The sequence below is a fragment of the Pinus tabuliformis genome, chromosome X, assembly GCF_031772625.1.
Source record: "Pinus tabuliformis cultivar Carrire ecotype Pingquan chromosome X, CPIR1, whole genome shotgun sequence".
NCBI classification, from domain to species: domain Eukaryota; kingdom Viridiplantae; phylum Streptophyta; class Pinopsida; order Pinales; family Pinaceae; genus Pinus; species Pinus tabuliformis.
In genome coordinates this window covers 144,592,120-144,609,717 of record NC_142308.1, presented here as the reverse complement: position 1 = coordinate 144,609,717, position 17,598 = coordinate 144,592,120, and the positions used below count along the sequence as shown (strand labels likewise).

Below are 17,598 nucleotides of genomic sequence, written 5' to 3'. Positions count from 1 at the left end.
GGCATTGCCGGCTCAAACGAATGATAGAAAGATGAACGATGAATGATGAAAAGTCGATGAAATGCCGAGAAAACAAAGTCCCCGGCAACGACGCCAAAAAATGTTGTCGCGCGGATTGGCACGACAACGCTCAGACCGGGGGCTGTCACTCTGATCCCCGATCCCTCCGTTTAAGCCTGTCTCCCGCGGCTAAGGGGGGTAGTCCCTGTGAGATGATGAGACCAACTGTCGACCAGTTGGTTGGGAGACACGAGATACGATATAAAAAGCACTCGATGGATTTGATTAATTGAGCAGACCAGTGCCTTAAGAGATTATTATTGCAATGATTACTCGTTAAATGATAAGAAAGATGAATCGTGAACAGCAATCATTTGTCATCAAAAGGTATCAGCGAAATCACATGACCAAAACGATATCCGGCAACTGAAAATTTTGAAGAGATAAATGCCTTAAAACACCCCGAGAATCACAAATCATTAACCAGATATCAATTTCGTATCTCGACTTGAAAATTTAGATCCCAGCATGAAAGATATAACATGAAAACCACTGAGACTGGTAAAAATAATTTTCCACGAATTTTTTTTTTTTTTTTTTTTAACTTTTTTCAATTTTTTTATTTTTTAATATTTGAAAAATGAAAATTAAAAAAAAAAAAAAATCTAAAAAAATTAAAATATAAAATCTATTTTAAAACTAAATTATATTAAAACTAAACTAAAAAAAATAAAACAAAACCTATATATATATATATATATAGTTTATTTTAAAAAAGAAAAAAAAAAAAATTGAAATCTAATTAAAGTTAAATCTAAAAAACCTAACTACATAAAAATGAAACTAAATTTTTTTTTATTTTTCTTTTTATAAAACAAAATCAAGTTTAAAATCTAACTACAAATAAAACTAACGGTAACACATTAAAAATTAAAGAAATCTAAACTAAATAAAATCTAAAAAAAATCTAAAACATAAAGCTAAATCTAAACATTTATTGAAATATAAACAAACTCTACACTATCCCTTTTTTGATTTTATATAATTTAAAATACAATAAAACAAACCCTAAACTAAACTAAAAGGAAATAAAATAAAAATCGAGCTACAAAAATCGAAATCGAATTGCATGAAACTGAACTAAGGACTAAAAAAAAAAATCTAAACGAATCTAAACTATGATACCGCATACAACCAAAATCGTATATACAAAGAATGAAACCAATGAAGAAAGCGACCAGGCGAATGGCTTTTTACACAGTCGATGGCGGCAGCGGACAGAGGTTTTGAAAACAGCTTAAAGTTACCTGAGGATTTTTGCAGCGAATACCTTGACTGGGCTCGGATATTAGAGGGGACCTAGCCGTTAACTGAAAATCGTAGCCAAATATGCCCTTTCGATGCGTGCAGCCAGCAGATTGTTTCGACCACAGAGATACTCGTTTTTCAGTGGAAATCGAAAGTGCTGAAGTGGGAACGCAGGTACACCTGATGCTGAACGTAGGTGATTGAAGCGTATCTGGACAGTTGTTAAATCGATTTGGCTGATATGATGAAACTGACCAGCGTAACCCCTAAAACCATGACTCCTCTGCGTGAATGAGGGCCTGTTATCGCTTCAACATTTTACGTCTCTTACTGTGCATGCAGATCCGTGGGATTTAAATGGAGAAAAACGAGTGTGAGGGCAGCAACAGGAGGAGACAGCGCGTGATTCGAAAACCCAGATTACACAGGCAGGATCCTTTGAAATGTATGGTGCTACACCCCAGACTGCAATTTAAAAGAAACGAAACCTTATACCTGCAATGGACAAAATCACCCAAAAAATGATATAAGCCTCAAACCAAAACTGAAAACCCTAATGAAAACTTAGATAAGCTAATTAATGTACAGATTTGGCCCCTTAATAGCCAGATTCGGCAATAAGCACGGAAAATATTTAAAGAACAGAAATTTCAGATTGTCACTGTGAAGAACTTCAGAAAATCTCTCATGCAAATTAGAAAAATAAACCGAATGATAAACCCAGGATCAAATCCAACTGGGCTCAGCAAAAAATGCTTGCGGGAGTTGGCTGGTTCAACCGAGAACTTCCCCGAACGCCCACAAAATTTCCTTCAATGATGTTTTCTGCACAGCTCAAAACAACCGTCAATAAAGAGGGCAAAAATGCTGCTAGATCTCAGGAAGTAATGGAGATACCTGCCATCACTTCAGAAACCCTAACAGCACCCAAACCCTAGCAAGTGAGCAAGATACCTGTACGCACAATACTCTACAAAAGCTATTATTAATGGCTGAAAAGAAAATATGCAAAAAATTAAACGATCTCACAGCATTTCAAGAGAGTAACACCAGCAAGATATGGACCCCAAAGTCTTCTTTTATTAACCAGAAACAGATTTACAAGAGAGCTTCTTCAGTATCAGACTCACAAATCGAATGATCTGAAATGACCACCTAAGACCCTATATAAAGGAAATGATCCCAACGGCTAGTTCGAATGATCCATGTAGAAATGATCTCGACCGTTGACGAGGATCAAGACATCTCTTGATCTCATCCGTCGATTTATTCACTTAATATTTTTTTTTTTTTTTTTTTATTTATTATTTTATTTTATTTTTTAAATTTTTTATTATTTTATTATTTTATTTTATGTTTTTAAATTTTTATAATTTTTTATTTATTTCATTTTTTTAAATTTTTTTATTATTTTATTATTTTATTTTATTTTTAAAATTTTAAAATTTCTTATTATTTTATTTCATTTTTTAAATGGATCATCGAACTAAACCTTCGGAAACATCACCTAGGACCTAGGACTTAGGACTCACGAGGGGATTTAAAACATTTTTCGACCCTCAGGACACATTACATCATGACTTTTACAATTTACATCTTAAGGGACAAACCCATTTAATACAGACCCTCACAAATCACCCAGTTCTGCGACACAACTATAATCTAACAGATCAACACACTAGGATTCTCCTAAAGTTCTAAGTGACAAAATCCATCCCGGCTTTGGGGTCAGGTTTGAAGGAAAACTCTGCCGATCCATGGATCGGTGAGACGAAAAACCTACCGGGACGTAGATTACCACTAGAAAATTAGGTCGACCTAGGCAATTCACATACGCGACTCATATCTGCTAAGATTATTTACAATTAATACATGCAGATTGGGTTTACAATTAGATTGATCAAGCTGCTGATGACTGCTGGATGGCACGGACACGCTGATCAGGTGCTGCCCCTTTCTTGCAAAGAAAAAGTGGGGGTACTGCATGGGTAGTTGACCAGTAGAGGTCAACAGACCCCTAGCAAAATCATTTATTACACTGAGCAAACTGTTAAAGGTTTCTTCTTCCTTGTCACCCATGTCTGGTTCTTCTATTTCAGGTGTTACTTCTACCCCTTTCCCTTTCTCTGTTGTTTCTTCACCCTCACTATCAGGAACATCTTCTTCTCAAAATAGGAGTGGGTTCTCTATGTGTGTACTTCCTCCTGTAAGTTAACCCTCTGAAAAGACTTTCCTCTGTCATGACATCGCAAACAATCTGCCTTTAGACCCCACAACTGTCCAGGAACATGCTCTGATACCACTGTAAAATTCCCACTTCGAAATGACCAAAAATACCGCTGTGTTTTTATAGTTTGTGGAGTCTTCCCAGTGAAGAGTTTTGTCAAACAGTTTGATGGTAAACTGCTGTTGGTACACCTTCAATAAATTTCAGAGCAAATGTGATACACAGCGATGAGGAAATGCATTCAGATACCCCTCAATCAGAGATAAACTTTGTCCATTAATTTCAGAACTAGTCACACCATTTTTGTGCACAATATAACAACCAATGGAAACATCTTGGACTACTGGAAATAACTCAGGAATGCTAATAACACATACTTTTAAAATTCTGAGTTTGTAAATATAAATGTATAGTGCAAAATAAATGATAACCTAGAGTTTGCTTCAGCCCTTTAATGCACAGGTGACAGGAACCATTCCAAAAATGAAGGTGATATTCTCTAATATCCAGCTCAGGTTGAGTGCGAATGAATAGCTCCTCAACAAGTAATTTGTCCTCTTTATAATGGTGTCAGTGAGACCATACACAGACCAGCAAGGGGGAGTTTAATTGGCCGCTGTCTGTAGGTGATTAGCAACTCAGAAAATATCAGATTCAACCCTTATACTTTTGTTGCTGACCACGGCTAGCATGCAAATGGAACATGGCCCTGGTATCAGCATCTAGGCATAGATTTGACCCCTTAGAGAGGGCTAACTCATCCTCCTTTATTCCTGCCACGAACTTAGCTCTTCAAGATGGATAACTCAACCTCTTTAAGCTACAGCAAACTCGACCCTACTTCAAAGGGCAACTCGACCCATAAACTTCAGTAAAATAATGGTGCTTTGGTCCTCCAAATGGTCCAGGAACTGGTTCCCTTCAGCAGCAGGAAGCTTGGTCACGAAATCAGCTCATTGGAATGATATTGAAGCTGAGACTCTTCATGGGTTCCTTCAATCTGTCAAGAAATATGATAAACACAATATCAGAAGATAAAATCCACTGATAAGACCTCTTTGCCTCTATACCTTTCGAAATTTTTTGTCTCCATAGAAACACAGTGGTGAAATCTGTGTGATCTCACTCTTGGAACCAACTAGGGTGTCTGGTTTCAACACTGAAGCTAGCTATGACGGCTAGGGTTTCTCGAACCCTAAGATTTTCTCCCAGAAACTCCCAAGATATATTTTTCTCCAAAATGCAAGTGAAAGAATAAGGATAATCTCCTCACTTTTTATCTTTTATAAACTTGTAAATTAAAGTGACTTTTCACTTGCTTAGGAAGTGTCCCCTTTTTCACCCCTTAGACTTTATAATGTTTTCCTATGCGAATCAAGTCACCTTATTAAATTTTTTCCACCTTAGCCCATGGGAACCATGTTAGGTTAGTGGACTTGATCATATGCTTCCTAAGTGGTCAGGGACATTACATTTAATCCGGGTAAAATCATCTTTCAGAGAACCATCAAGTCTCTGCAAACCAAGGACCCCTTTTCAAGCATTGTTTTTATTCAAAAAGTCAAAATAAAACTTGGAAGCCTTGCCCCTTTCCTATATCCAATAAAGACATGCACAGATCCAAGATCCCCTAACAACACACTCCTCTTCACTTCAGATGAAGTGCTCTAGCTTTGCTGCCTGCTACTGTGAAATGAAATTGTGCAGGTATTCCTCAAAATATATTTTGAACTCCTCCAGCATTTCTCTTGCAGATTTAATCTACGTCCTTTAATTTTGAGCAACCATTCTTCCTCATCCTTGCATAAACTTCATGCTTATGCAAATCACTGACTCCCACCACAGGATCCAACCTCTTACCCCTTGCGGCCTTGGGGAAAGGTTCCAGAGAATATGAACATGGAATTAATAAGTTCATCACGAGTTTTCCCAATAGAAACAGTGGTGAAAATGGGGCAATGATCAGATGCAACTGCACTCATGATTACATGCCCGCATCCTGCCTGAGAATGAGAGGCTGTCACGTGGGCCATAAAATCTTTCTAGTCTGGTCTGTGTATCCTGTTGCATGTTGCACCATGTGAACTAATCCCCATGGTCTAGGTTCTTTGCTTTTTCAAGTTAGGATCAAAGATATGTTGTTCTACTAATTCTCTTTAATAAAATTGTTTTGCTGAATGAATTCTGAGATGCTGATAATATCTAGATAATGTTAACATTTTTTTGTATCAATTCAATAAGAAGCTATACTAAAATATGTAAACAATCTCAATGTCATGGTATAAATGTGCTTGCATGTATCTGAAGTGTGAAGGAATGTTCTTTTAGTTATTTGACTTCTTAATGCCCATGTATGTGATCAGGGTTTCTTCGTGCAAAAGGACTATAAAATGTTCCCTCCTACTGTTGACTGGGATAATATTAAATGGCTTTCACGACGTCCACTGATGGATTTTCCAGTTAATGTAAGTCATCCTTGTTTCATTATACAAGCTCTTAAGTTTCACTAAAGTTGTTCTTACTCATTTTCCCTTTTCCTTTTTTTTTTTCTCAAAAAAAGGAGGAATTGTTTTACCAATGGCATCTTTGCCATTGGTTAAAGGCTCAAATTATAGCTAAAACTGACTGTGTCATATATTGAAGCAAATATTATATGCACATCTGCTAGAATCTGGACAGTGGATACCTTGATCGGGTTATTCTTCACAATAAAAACCTTTAAGCTAGGCTCTTAAATATGCATAGTCTTTTATATTATAGCCAATTCTGGAAAATAATTTGCACATTTTCTCTCAGTTTATTTGAGCACTAGAGAATCTGTTTGGTCCTTGCTTTATTAGTGCCACTATCCACCATGTTATTCAAAAGAGTAATTTAAAGCATCATGCCTTCTCTTGGAACTCAGACGTGTATTGGAAATATCCCTTTCTGTATTGACTTTGCTCATGTAGCAAGTTCTATGCATGAAGGATTTTATTGCATTTTCTGAAAGAATGTTTTAAATGGCATACATTTCAATTGATATTTTAGGCCATTTGGCTTTTAAAACTCTCTATTTCCCTTTACCTATTCCATCTGACAATTTGAGTTGAGATTTGATAATTACAGTCTGGCATAACACTACTACTAGTATTCAGCTAAATGTCGAGAAAATAATGTCGTTTACTGCAAACAATGAAAGACTGGCCTACAAATTTGCATCCTGTTGCAGACTCAAGTCTTAGCACACTATTGTGCTTTCTAGTTATAGAAAATTGCAATAACAAGCATTTTATAGTGGAGAAATCCTTTCTATTTCTGTCTTGTTTTGTTCCGGAATGGATTCATCCACATCTGTACTTTTTTTCTCTCCGAAGAAAAAATTGTAATTTTATTCAACCAGAAGATTAAGGATCAAAATCACATTTTGCATATGCTCGAAAGCATTCGATCAAGTCAACCTTTTGGCTGATGCTCAAAAAGAAAAAATAATAAATATTACATAAATTTGCTGAGGCTAAGTATAATAAAAATCACTTAGCTTTCCCTTTTTTCCATTCCTTTTCTCTGCCCTTCACCAGTCTCCTTGATTGGGAGTGGCCAATACTATTTCCATTTCTTCTCCTTCCATCTTCATGGGCACTTCTTTGTCTGAGTCAGAACTCCCAGATATTTGTGTTTGCTTTGTTCCACCTGCTCCTTGAGTGTCATATATTTCCTCATGTTGTTGTTCTGGTACCTAGATCATTGCTAATTCAGTGTCCTTCTCAACGTGGTTTTCGATGTCTTTCTGCTTCTTTTCTCCCTCCTACGCTTGAGGTCCTTGTTGATTTTGTTCCTCTACTTTTTGATGATTCTCATCTGTTTCTTCTTCTTCATCTTTTGAAAGATGCAGATCGGGAACCTGCCATCCCTTTGGATTTTGGGGTCTTTTCTTTGTCCTTTTTGTAACTTTTTTAGCTTATGGGCATGTATTTTGCAAATGTCTTGTTTGTAGACAAATCTGACATCTAAACGCCGTGTTTTCAAAATCTAATATTTGAGTCCACTTAAAATCTTTATGAGTCAGATGGATGCGATCTGGTAGGTCTTTACTAAGGTCTATCTCGACACAAATCTTGGCAAAGGTAAAAAAACCTTTTTCAATTCTTTCTTGATCCGTCTTTAGAAACCTCCCCAATGTGTTTCCAATACCTTCTAATACTTGGTGGTGCCAAAAGAGATAGGAAGACTATGCAGTCTCACCGATACCGACATCTTTGTAACCATCATTGTTGTAGCATCAAAATCCGGAAACCATGGAGTTACGAAGAGGCCTGCCCTGCCCCAAAACCATGGTTCCTTATTTAAAACAAATTCCAGATCTTTATGAGCGTCGAACTGTACAACAAAAAACCCCTTGGAACACAAGCAGATATCATAATTATTGGTCTAGTTGGTGTAGACCCACTGATGTAAGTCTTCTGACTTAGGCCAGAAACCATTAAATCTACATATAAGTTTTATTTCTCTTTCTACTGTGTTTTGGCACAGGGGTTTTACTATACAAGGAGCAGCAAAATATTTTCTGGACAAAGTCTATGACAAGACATCTAAATCACTTTGACATTGGATGAGTTCTCTAAGGGCAATTTCTTGGACGAGTTTCTCTAAGGGAAATTTTGGGCAGAACAAAACAATTCATTCTTACTCTTGGATTACTAAGAATGTTGTAACAACCCACCCCGCCTTACTTACGTCAGTGGGATAGGTGTCACTTGCTAATCCAACTCCTATGCTGTTAGAGGAATGGAATAATAATTTTTTTCATCTTTTATTCATTTCAATTATCAATTCTCATGCTAGGGTTCAGATGCTCTAGCCACGAAAATTGGTTGAGAGGCTAAAGCACATGAGATCTCCAATACCTAGAAATGGTTTGGGCAAAATCTAACCAGTTTGGGAGATACTAAAATAATAAATTTCTTATAATGGAGTTCCTAAGTTTAAACTTAGGGAAAATAAAATATTAATGTGAATTAGTATAAAACTGAGTTAGAATGGTCCAAAAGTCATGGATCAAGCCAGATCTAATCTTAGCCATTGATTAGGGACTTAATCTCGGTTGTTGAATTGTCAACGAGAAAAGTATAAGATGAGGCTTGAGGGTCACTTGGAGAACACACCGAGTTGATCAAGAATTATATTTTCTGGGGCAAGGCTTGCTAAGGAAATCGAAGGAGTGATCAGAGTTGCAACTGAGGGGTAGTGAATGCAGTAGCAAAGAGGTAGAGATAGTACCAGGAGCATCAGAGCAGAAGCCGAGAGAGGGTTGACGCAAAGCCAGCTAGAGGCCATGCAGAAGCAGCCAGAGGCCACGCAGAGGCAGCCAGGAGCTGTGCAGAGCTTGAGGAGGGCTAGTGTGGGTGACGCAAAGGCTCCAAAGGTTGACGCAGAGGACAGAGAGGTTGACGCTGGGCAGACGCTGGGCCAGAGAGGCTGACGCAAACCCTAGAGGTTGACGCTGGGAGATTTCGTGGGGCATATTGGGTCTGATATTTGTCTCCTACTGAGAGGTACTACTGTCGAGGGAATTCTCTGTTGGGTGAGCCATTTCTGGCACCTAGATTGTATTCTGAAACTTCTTAATAATAAAACCCTCAGATAGTTGCACCGGTTTTTTTGCATTGGGTTTTTTCGGGGACATTAGTCCAAAAATAATGGTGTCACTTGTGTGCTTGTTTTTTCCTTCAGTTGATGGTCTGTATGTGTTGAGACTGTACTTGTATTTATTTTCAATATTTACATGGTAAATAACTTGCTAATTAGCAGAACAAGTAGAAAGAACTAAATTAGAAAGTACAGGAAGGATTTCTAACAGTTAGACTTAGAAATTCCAACATGGTATCAGAGCGTGGTTGCAAATCATAGGATAACTGAGGGCATTAGCCGAGTAGAGCAGCAGCAGCAGAAACAACTGTCCCGAGCGACAGAAGCTGTTCCTAGTGGAAAAGCAGCAAGGAAGGGGTGACACAGTGCTTGTGTCATCAGTTCGAGCCGGGAAAAGGATCAACGCAGTGGTAGAGAGAAGCAGACCTGACCTACGTAGTGCCCGGTCACCTTTCTTAGTCAGGAAGGATTGACGCCTGTGACCAGGAGGTGCGGATTTCACTGGTGCCGAGATTGCACAACCTAGAGGCTCTAACCTTCAGTTTTCAGGGGCATAGGAGGCTGTGGGTAAGTTGCGGAGTAAAGCTGGTGGGGTACTGTGGTTCAAACAGTACCTAATAGGGTAAGACCAAGGAGGAGGGAGTTGCTGCCGAGGATTTCTAGCCAAGAAATCCGGATCAGTGGTGCAGCTGCACTAACGATCAGAGTGGGGGCATCTCAACATTGGCAGAGGGGTTTCCAGGAGGGAAATCGAGGCTCAGAGAGAGTCACACCGAGAACTTCCAGGAGGGAAGTAGAGAGACTCAGAAGAGTCGAAAGAGGAGCAGCGAAATGGCAGTGAACGAGGTAAGAGATCAGGATAGACTGGATGGAGCCTCAAACTTCGTAGTGTGGAAGGTCAGGATCTTGTCCATTCTAGATAGGAATCGTCTCAAGCACTTCGTCTTGAACACAATAGCGATCCCATTTGACCTGGATGAGAACGAAAAGTACAAGGAGGCAATGGCAAGGGCCAAGAGCATCATCCTTGACGTTGTCAAGGACCATGTAGTACCTCATATTGCCGAAAAGGACACGGCAAATGCGATGTGGGAGGCCCTGACAAAATTGTATCAACATACTTCCGTTCAGAGGAAGATGCTACTGGAAAATCAGTTGCAGTCATACCAGATGCAGAAGGGAGAACAAACAGACACCTTCCTTGGTTGATTGAAGGAGAACCGAGATCAGCTGACTTCCATAGGGGCCACGCCGGATGAGGAGATGATGGTGAGGACCGCATTGAACGTAGTCTCAGAGGATTGGGAGGTATTTGTCCAGAGCATATTGGGTAGGTCAACCCTTCCAGATTGGGAGGAACTGTGGGAGACTCTTCTTCAAGAAGAGATCAGAAGGCTAACCAAGGCGGGAAATAGCGGCAGGGGGGTCAAAATCAAGGAGGATGTTGCCCTAGCATATTTGGAAAATCAGGAGAAACGGAAGAAGAAGGACCTCTCAAAGGTCAAATGCTTCCACTGTGGGGAATTGGGTCACTCTGCGAGCCAGTGTCTGAGGAAGAAGAGCAAGGGAGAGGCTTTTGAGACCAAGGTTGTGCCAGCAAGGGCAGAGAAAGAAGTGGAGACAGATAATGACTTTGCCATGAGTGCTCATGCACCTCGAGAGAAGAGGTGGGGAGACATTGAGCTGTAGTCAGACAGACTACAGGCGATGAGGGGCAGGATCCTTCAGTCATCCAACCCCTTGGATTATACCTTGCTACGGGAGCCCCGAAGAGTAGTAGGACTGACGATTATCAGAGTTGGGAGATCAGTTACTTATTTCTCAGTAATTGAGTTGCAGTGCAACAATTAGCAGTGGCAGTGCTATGGGCAACACGATGCGACATGATGAGAGGGGTTGCAGTGCAGTTGCAGCGATGGCAGTGGCAAGGCCATGGGTAGCAGTACATGATGCAACAATGCAGAGGATGTTGGGCAGCAAGCCTAACATCAACATAGGGACCGATGCGGATGATCAGGGTGATGCTCAGTGAGGAGTATTACTAGAGCACAATCCTCGCTAAGAGGGAGTATTGATTTGGGGTAGCATGTGATGTGGTCTAGCCACAAAAATTGGTGGAGAGGCTAAAGCACATGAGATCTCCAATACCCAGAAATGGTTTGGGCAAAATCTAACCAGTTTGGGAGATACTAAAATAACTAATATTTTTTAATGGAGTCCCAAAGTCTAAACTTAGGGAAAATAAAATATTAATGTGAATTAATATAAAACTGAGTTAGAATGGTCCAAAAGTCATGGATCAAGCCATATCTAATCTTAGCCATTGATTAGGGACTTAATCTCGGTCGTTGAAGTGTCAACGAGAAAAGTATATGAGGAGGTTTGAGGGTCACTTGGAGAACACACTGAGTTGATCAAGAATTCGATTTTCTGGGGTAGGGCTTGCCGAGGAAATCGAAGGAGTGATCAGATTTGCAACTGAGGGGCAGTGAATGTAGTAGCAGAGAGGCAGAGATAGTACTGGGAGCATTAGCGCAGAAGTCGGGAGAGGGTTGATGCAAAGCCAGCTAGAGGCCACGCAGAAGCAGCCAGAGGCCATGCAGAGGCATTCGAGAGCTGCGCAAAGCTTGAGGAGGGCCAGTGTGGGAGACACAGAGGCTCCAGAGGCTGATGCAAACCCTAGAGGTTGACGCTGGGAGATTTCGTGGGGTAGATTGGGGCTGATATCTGTCTCCGACTGAGAGGTACTACTGTCGAGGGAATTCTCTGTTGGGTGAGCCATTTTTGGCACCCAGATTGTATTCTGAAACTACTTAAAAATAAAACCCTTAGATAGCTGCACCGGCTTTCCTACATTGGGTTTTTATGGGAACATTAGTCCAAAAATAACGGTGTTACTTGTGTGCTTGTTTTTTCCTTCAGTTGATGATCTATATGTGTTGAGACTGTACTTGTATTTCTTTTCAGTATTTACATGGTAAATAACTTGTTAATTAATAGAACCAATAGCAAGAAATAATTCAGAAAGTATAGGAAGGATTTCTAACAGTTAGACTTAGAAATTCCAACACTAAGAATGTTGTAACAAGCCACCCCAACTTACTTACCTCAGTGGGATAGGTGTCACATGCTAATCCAACTCCTTCTATGCTATTAGAGGAATGGAATAATAATTTTTTTCATCTTTTATTCATTTCAATTATCCATTCTCATGCCAGGGTTCGGATGCAACGCCTAAGCTTCTCAGTTTATCCTTAGAGCCTCTTAAATGTGTAGGTCTATGACTCTATACGTATGCATACATAAGGGCCCTCGAAATGCTTATGTGTGCATATGTGTTCATATACATATATACCCCTATACACATATATTAGCATGCCTAGTTCGAGCCTTTCCTTCTATTCGTTGGATTATATATATATATACACATTGTGCCCCCATGTCGATGGGTCCCACTGTGCCCACTAAATCCAACGACCACGAGTTGACCACGTCATTTCGACATATTAACAGTATCCCTCCTTATGCCTCTGGGATGACCTTCTAGGACATGTCACCCCATTTCTCTCCATCCCGACAATCCCAAGGCATGCTCTTTCATCAACCGTCGGGGCCTCATTACCTGACATATGTGTATAGTGGGGCCGCACGACTTATTCCCATTGGTCTGTTGTTCCGACTGTTGTCTACTGCCACAACTTGTGCCACATCATGCTGATCCTTGTATCTCGACGCTTTCGTTTGATGCATTTCTTGCTACCTCCGTGGGCGATGGGATGACCTGTCAGGTGGGACCTTAGTCATCCGTTGTGGCTACTTTCCCTTATGAAGTTCGAAATTTGTCGAATTTGAAAGAACCACGAACATAATCAATTAAATTCGCCCATCAAATTTGGCTAAATGATTAGCAAATCATTTATGGTTTGAATTTAAATTTACAGGCAAATTCATTCTTTTTATGAAACTAATTGTTAAAATTAAAGTATATTTCAAAATAAATTATGTTATTTCATTCATGTCAAAATATTGGGATCAAGCACAAGGCATGTATTATTTACGAGTCGAAATTGATCAAGGAGAACATATTCTCTACTGTAATTTTTTCAAAGAAAGTAATGGTCCCCTTTGTATCAAACTAGTAATGATTTCACCTCTTGGAATGAACAACCCGATAACAAGTTAAATTTTAGTCCAATAACCATTTCAGATCGTAACGATTTTGTCTCTTGCACCCCGAAGTCCCTTCTGTAATTTTATTAAGAGTTTTTTGTCATATGTGTATATATATATATATATATATATATATATATATATATATATATATATATTTAAATTTCTAGTATGATGAATTTAATGCCAAACTTTTAATTGTCGAACTTTTTTCGAATTTCAAAGTTGTCGAACTCAAACACGAACATGACCAGCTCCCCACCAATCAGGGTGGACGCTCTGCCGACACCACTTGACTTGCATCATCCTGCAAGCTTCCTCCCGACGTTCACTTTGCTGCCGAAGCACGTACCTCTGGGATGGGACTTATTACACACCATTTTGTGGTTGATATCCTTAGGATAAATTTTTTCTCCCAGATGATCCTCAGTCAACAGCCAACAACCCCTTGCAGACACCAACTAGCTCATTGTGCCATTTCTCCGCCACTTGAGCTAGCCATGTGGCCCCTCACCCATCTGTTATGATCGTATGTTTGAAGGTGGGCTTCCCGAACCTAAAGGTATGCCTTGTCATTTGGTTATTGAGTATTGGAGTTTGCTTATCATGGACACTTCTGCGCATGGATTAATGGGGGGATTCGATGAAAAGAATTAGCTAGGTCTGTGCTCTTGTCTCCTAGCCCCCTTTTGGATGTTAACCTTGGATTCTAGTCCCGTGGGATCTCTTTTACTGACCCTTTGACTTTAGGGATGGTACTTTATGGGAAACCTTGATTTTGGTTGCCTGGTCTCATCCCCTCATCCAGATATATTGCCCCTTTTTCACTCATTATAACCCCATTCATCATTTTTTCCACCTAGGTCCACATCCCTCCACTGGGTCCACATAGGTTTAGCCTTCTCGCTCCCCTTGCCCACACCTTGGGTTAGGGTTGGAATGATGCCCTGTAGGTTGATGCAGCTGAAAACAAAAGTAAAAGCATAATTGGCCACATTCAACAAGAACACAAAATGCAAAAGATGGCTGGACCATCACATTTAGCACGTGGGCAAACGCCAATGCATGAGCTCTATCGCATTCTCATGGCCATCACCCTAGTTCCTATAGGCCCTAGATGAGCCTCCTTTATCATTTAGGAACCCAGGATTGTCCCAACCCCTGGTGGGCAATGAATCGCCCTACCTTAAAAGGGATATCCTCTGCTATACCTTAAACAACATGCTCTTATCCCTTGAGCCCTGAGCAGTTAATCAAAGAAAAATCATAAAAGGAAAAAGACATATAAATAAGGGTGGAAAAGTAAAGGTCGGGACACCTCATGCACCACGATTGCTCTATCCTATACATTATGTACCTAAATGTGGGCTTCCCTTTTATTAGCTACCCTTGTACCCCAACATGTGGCCCAGTGTTGCGGGGGAGCACCCCCCCCCCCCTTCGAACCCGCTCCCGAAGCGCGCTCCGGGCGGGAGCGGGTTGGGAGCGCGCTCCCTTAAAAAAATTTACGCTCCCTGCTCTGATAGGGAGCGTTTCAGGGAGCGATCACTCCCGAGCTCCCGGAGCGCTTTTTAATGCCCGGGAGCGATCGGGGAGCGATCGCTCCCTGATCGCTCCCGAGCATTAAAAAACGCTCCGGGAGCGATTTTTAACCGGCCGGGAGCGGTTCGACGGAAAAAAATTCCGCCGGACCCGAAAAATTAAAAAAATTTAACTAATTTTTTTTTGTTTATAAGCCCAATGGGCCAAAAAAAAATCATTTCAACTTCATTGAGCTTGAGATTGAGAGCTGAGCAAGAGCAAAGGAGCAAGGAGCAAGGAGCAAGAGCTGAGGAGCGAGGAGCAAGTGCCAAGGAGCGAGGAGCAAGCTTGCAGAGGTAAGTAACTTAATCATTTAGTTAGTTTAGCTGGTTAGGTAGTTAATTTGGTTAGTTTAATTTACCTGTTTGAGTTTAAAGATCATTAATTTAAATTAAATTAATAAATTAAATGAATTAATCCCAATAAACTAAATTAATTTGCAGATTCAAGACTCAAACCCTACAAACATCAAACACGATGGACCTGAGGATTTTTATTGGCATTTTCCTCTTCCTAGTCCCCTTTCTGGTTATTATGGTGGTGGAGAGTAGGAAACGGAGGGGGCCTGAAACTGAAGAGGTGGATGAAGAAGCCGGAGGAAGTCAAATGGGTGAAAACCCCAGTGAGGAGGATGTGGAGGAGGGTGAACATGAGGGTCAAAAAACTAAACAAGACCAAACTCCATTGTGGAAATATGTTCACAGGGCTGAAACAGGGAGAGGGGGTGGAACCACTAAATTTCATTGCCCCCATTGCAACACTGATTACACAGGCTCATACACCCGTGCTAGAAGACACCTCTGCGGGAAAAGGCCATGGGATGGAGAGAAACAAATAGGAATCAAAACTTGTAACGCGGTGTCAACAGCAGATAGAGCCAAATACATAAAGGAAGAGGAGGACGCCCAATACAGAGCAAAAAGATCAAGGGGTTTCTTTGAACCAAGCTCACAAAGAACTCCTTCAGCATCCTCCCAAGGCAGTGGATATGGACATGGAGGCACAGGGTCATCATCTTTACGCCGTAGAACCATATCAGATTTCCTTGATGAGGGGTGTAGGAATGATGTGGATTCAAAAGTTTACAGGTTCCTCTATGCATGTGGGATACCATTCAATGTTCTACGCTCACCTTATTGGCACGAAATGGTTTCTGCCATAAATGATGCCCCTAAAGGATACAAGAGCCCTGGGTATGACAAGGCAAGAACTGTTGGCCTTGATCATGAAAAAGCAAAAATATCACATTCTTTGAATAAAATGACAAGTTCTTGGACTGACAATGGGGTGTCCATTGTATCTGATGGATGGACAAATGTAAAAGGCAAGCCATTGATAAGTGTTCTTGCTGTGTCCCGAAGTGGTCCCATCTTTCTAGCTGCACATGATTACTCAGACAAGTTCAAGACCGCTATCAACATTGCAGAAGCATTGCTTGAAACAATTGAGCGTATTGGCCCATACAATGTCATCCAAGTCATCACTGATAATGCTCCTAATTGTAAGGCAGCGGGAGCAATTATTGAGGATAAATACCCGAACATATTTTGGTCTGGATGTTTGGTTCACACATTGAACCTTCTGTTGCATGATATTGTCAAAAACAAAAATGAACAATACCAATGGATTGGTGATTTGTACAAGAAAGGAAAAAAAATGATAAAATTTATTACAAATCATAGCAATACCCATGGCCTTTTCTGCAGTCACTCGAGATTGGAGTTGCTGAAGATTGCGAGGACTAGATTTGGTAGCTATTACCTCACCTTCAGGCGCCTTTTGAAGGTAAGAGAGGCATTAGCTAGCATGGTATCAAGTCCACATTGGCAGGTGTTAAAGGAAAGGGCTACAAATGTAGCTGACATTGCAAGTTTTGAAACGGTGGAGGAGGCCGCTCTTGATGGGCAGTTTTGGACAACTGTGAGACAGGTATTGGATTTCACCAAGCCAATTATAACATGATTCGGTTTGCAGATACAGACAAACCAGTGATTGGCGAGGTGTATGAGCAAATGGATACCATGTTGGGGGAAATAAAAGACATTGTTCATAACAGAGATCCCGACTTGTACAAACTGATTCACGATTGTGTGTGTGAACGGTGGAATAGGCTTAACCTTTCACTACATTGCTTGGCATATATCCTTACGCCAAAATACTACTCAGATTCTTGGTTGGGCAAACCTGCAGCAGGGGGTGGTGTTAGGACCAAACCCCATTTAGATCGAGAGGTAACTAGAGGATATCTGGAAGCATTAGAAAAGTTGGTGCCTGACAGGGAGGAATGTGCAGCTGTGCGCCTTGAAATAGGCAGATACTTCACTGGCAGTGGTTTGTATGGTAACTTCCATGCAATGGATGACAAAGATAAATTTGATTCTCTCACATGGTGGGAAACATATGGCGGCCACGGACTTTTGCGAAAATTGGCAATAAAAGTTCTTTCACAGGTTGTAAATTCTTCTTCTGCAGAGAGGTGTTGGAGCACCTACAGTTATATACATAATGTGAAAAGAAACAGGCTCAACGAAAACTGAGTAGAAAGCTTGGTTTATGTGCACTACAACTTGAGGTTGTTGAGCCATTACTGTGATCGGGCTAATGAAGATCCCACATATAAAATTTGGGACAATCACCCTGAGGACGACAATTTGGAGGATGGCATTGTACATATGGAAGAACTA

The 17,598-nt window shown here is 40.5% G+C and overlaps 1 protein-coding gene across 1 annotated transcript in view; it reads left to right on the top strand.

Annotated features, from left to right (window-relative positions):
* Positions 1–17,598, top strand: part of SOX (sulfite oxidase) — a 348,282-nt gene that overhangs the window by 255,402 nt on the left and 75,282 nt on the right. The window contains exon 9 of the mRNA XM_089446856.1: positions 5,899–6,000. Coding sequence (XP_089302982.1) covers positions 5,899–6,000 — 102 coding nt within the window. The remainder of the gene's footprint in view (positions 1–5,898; positions 6,001–17,598) is intronic.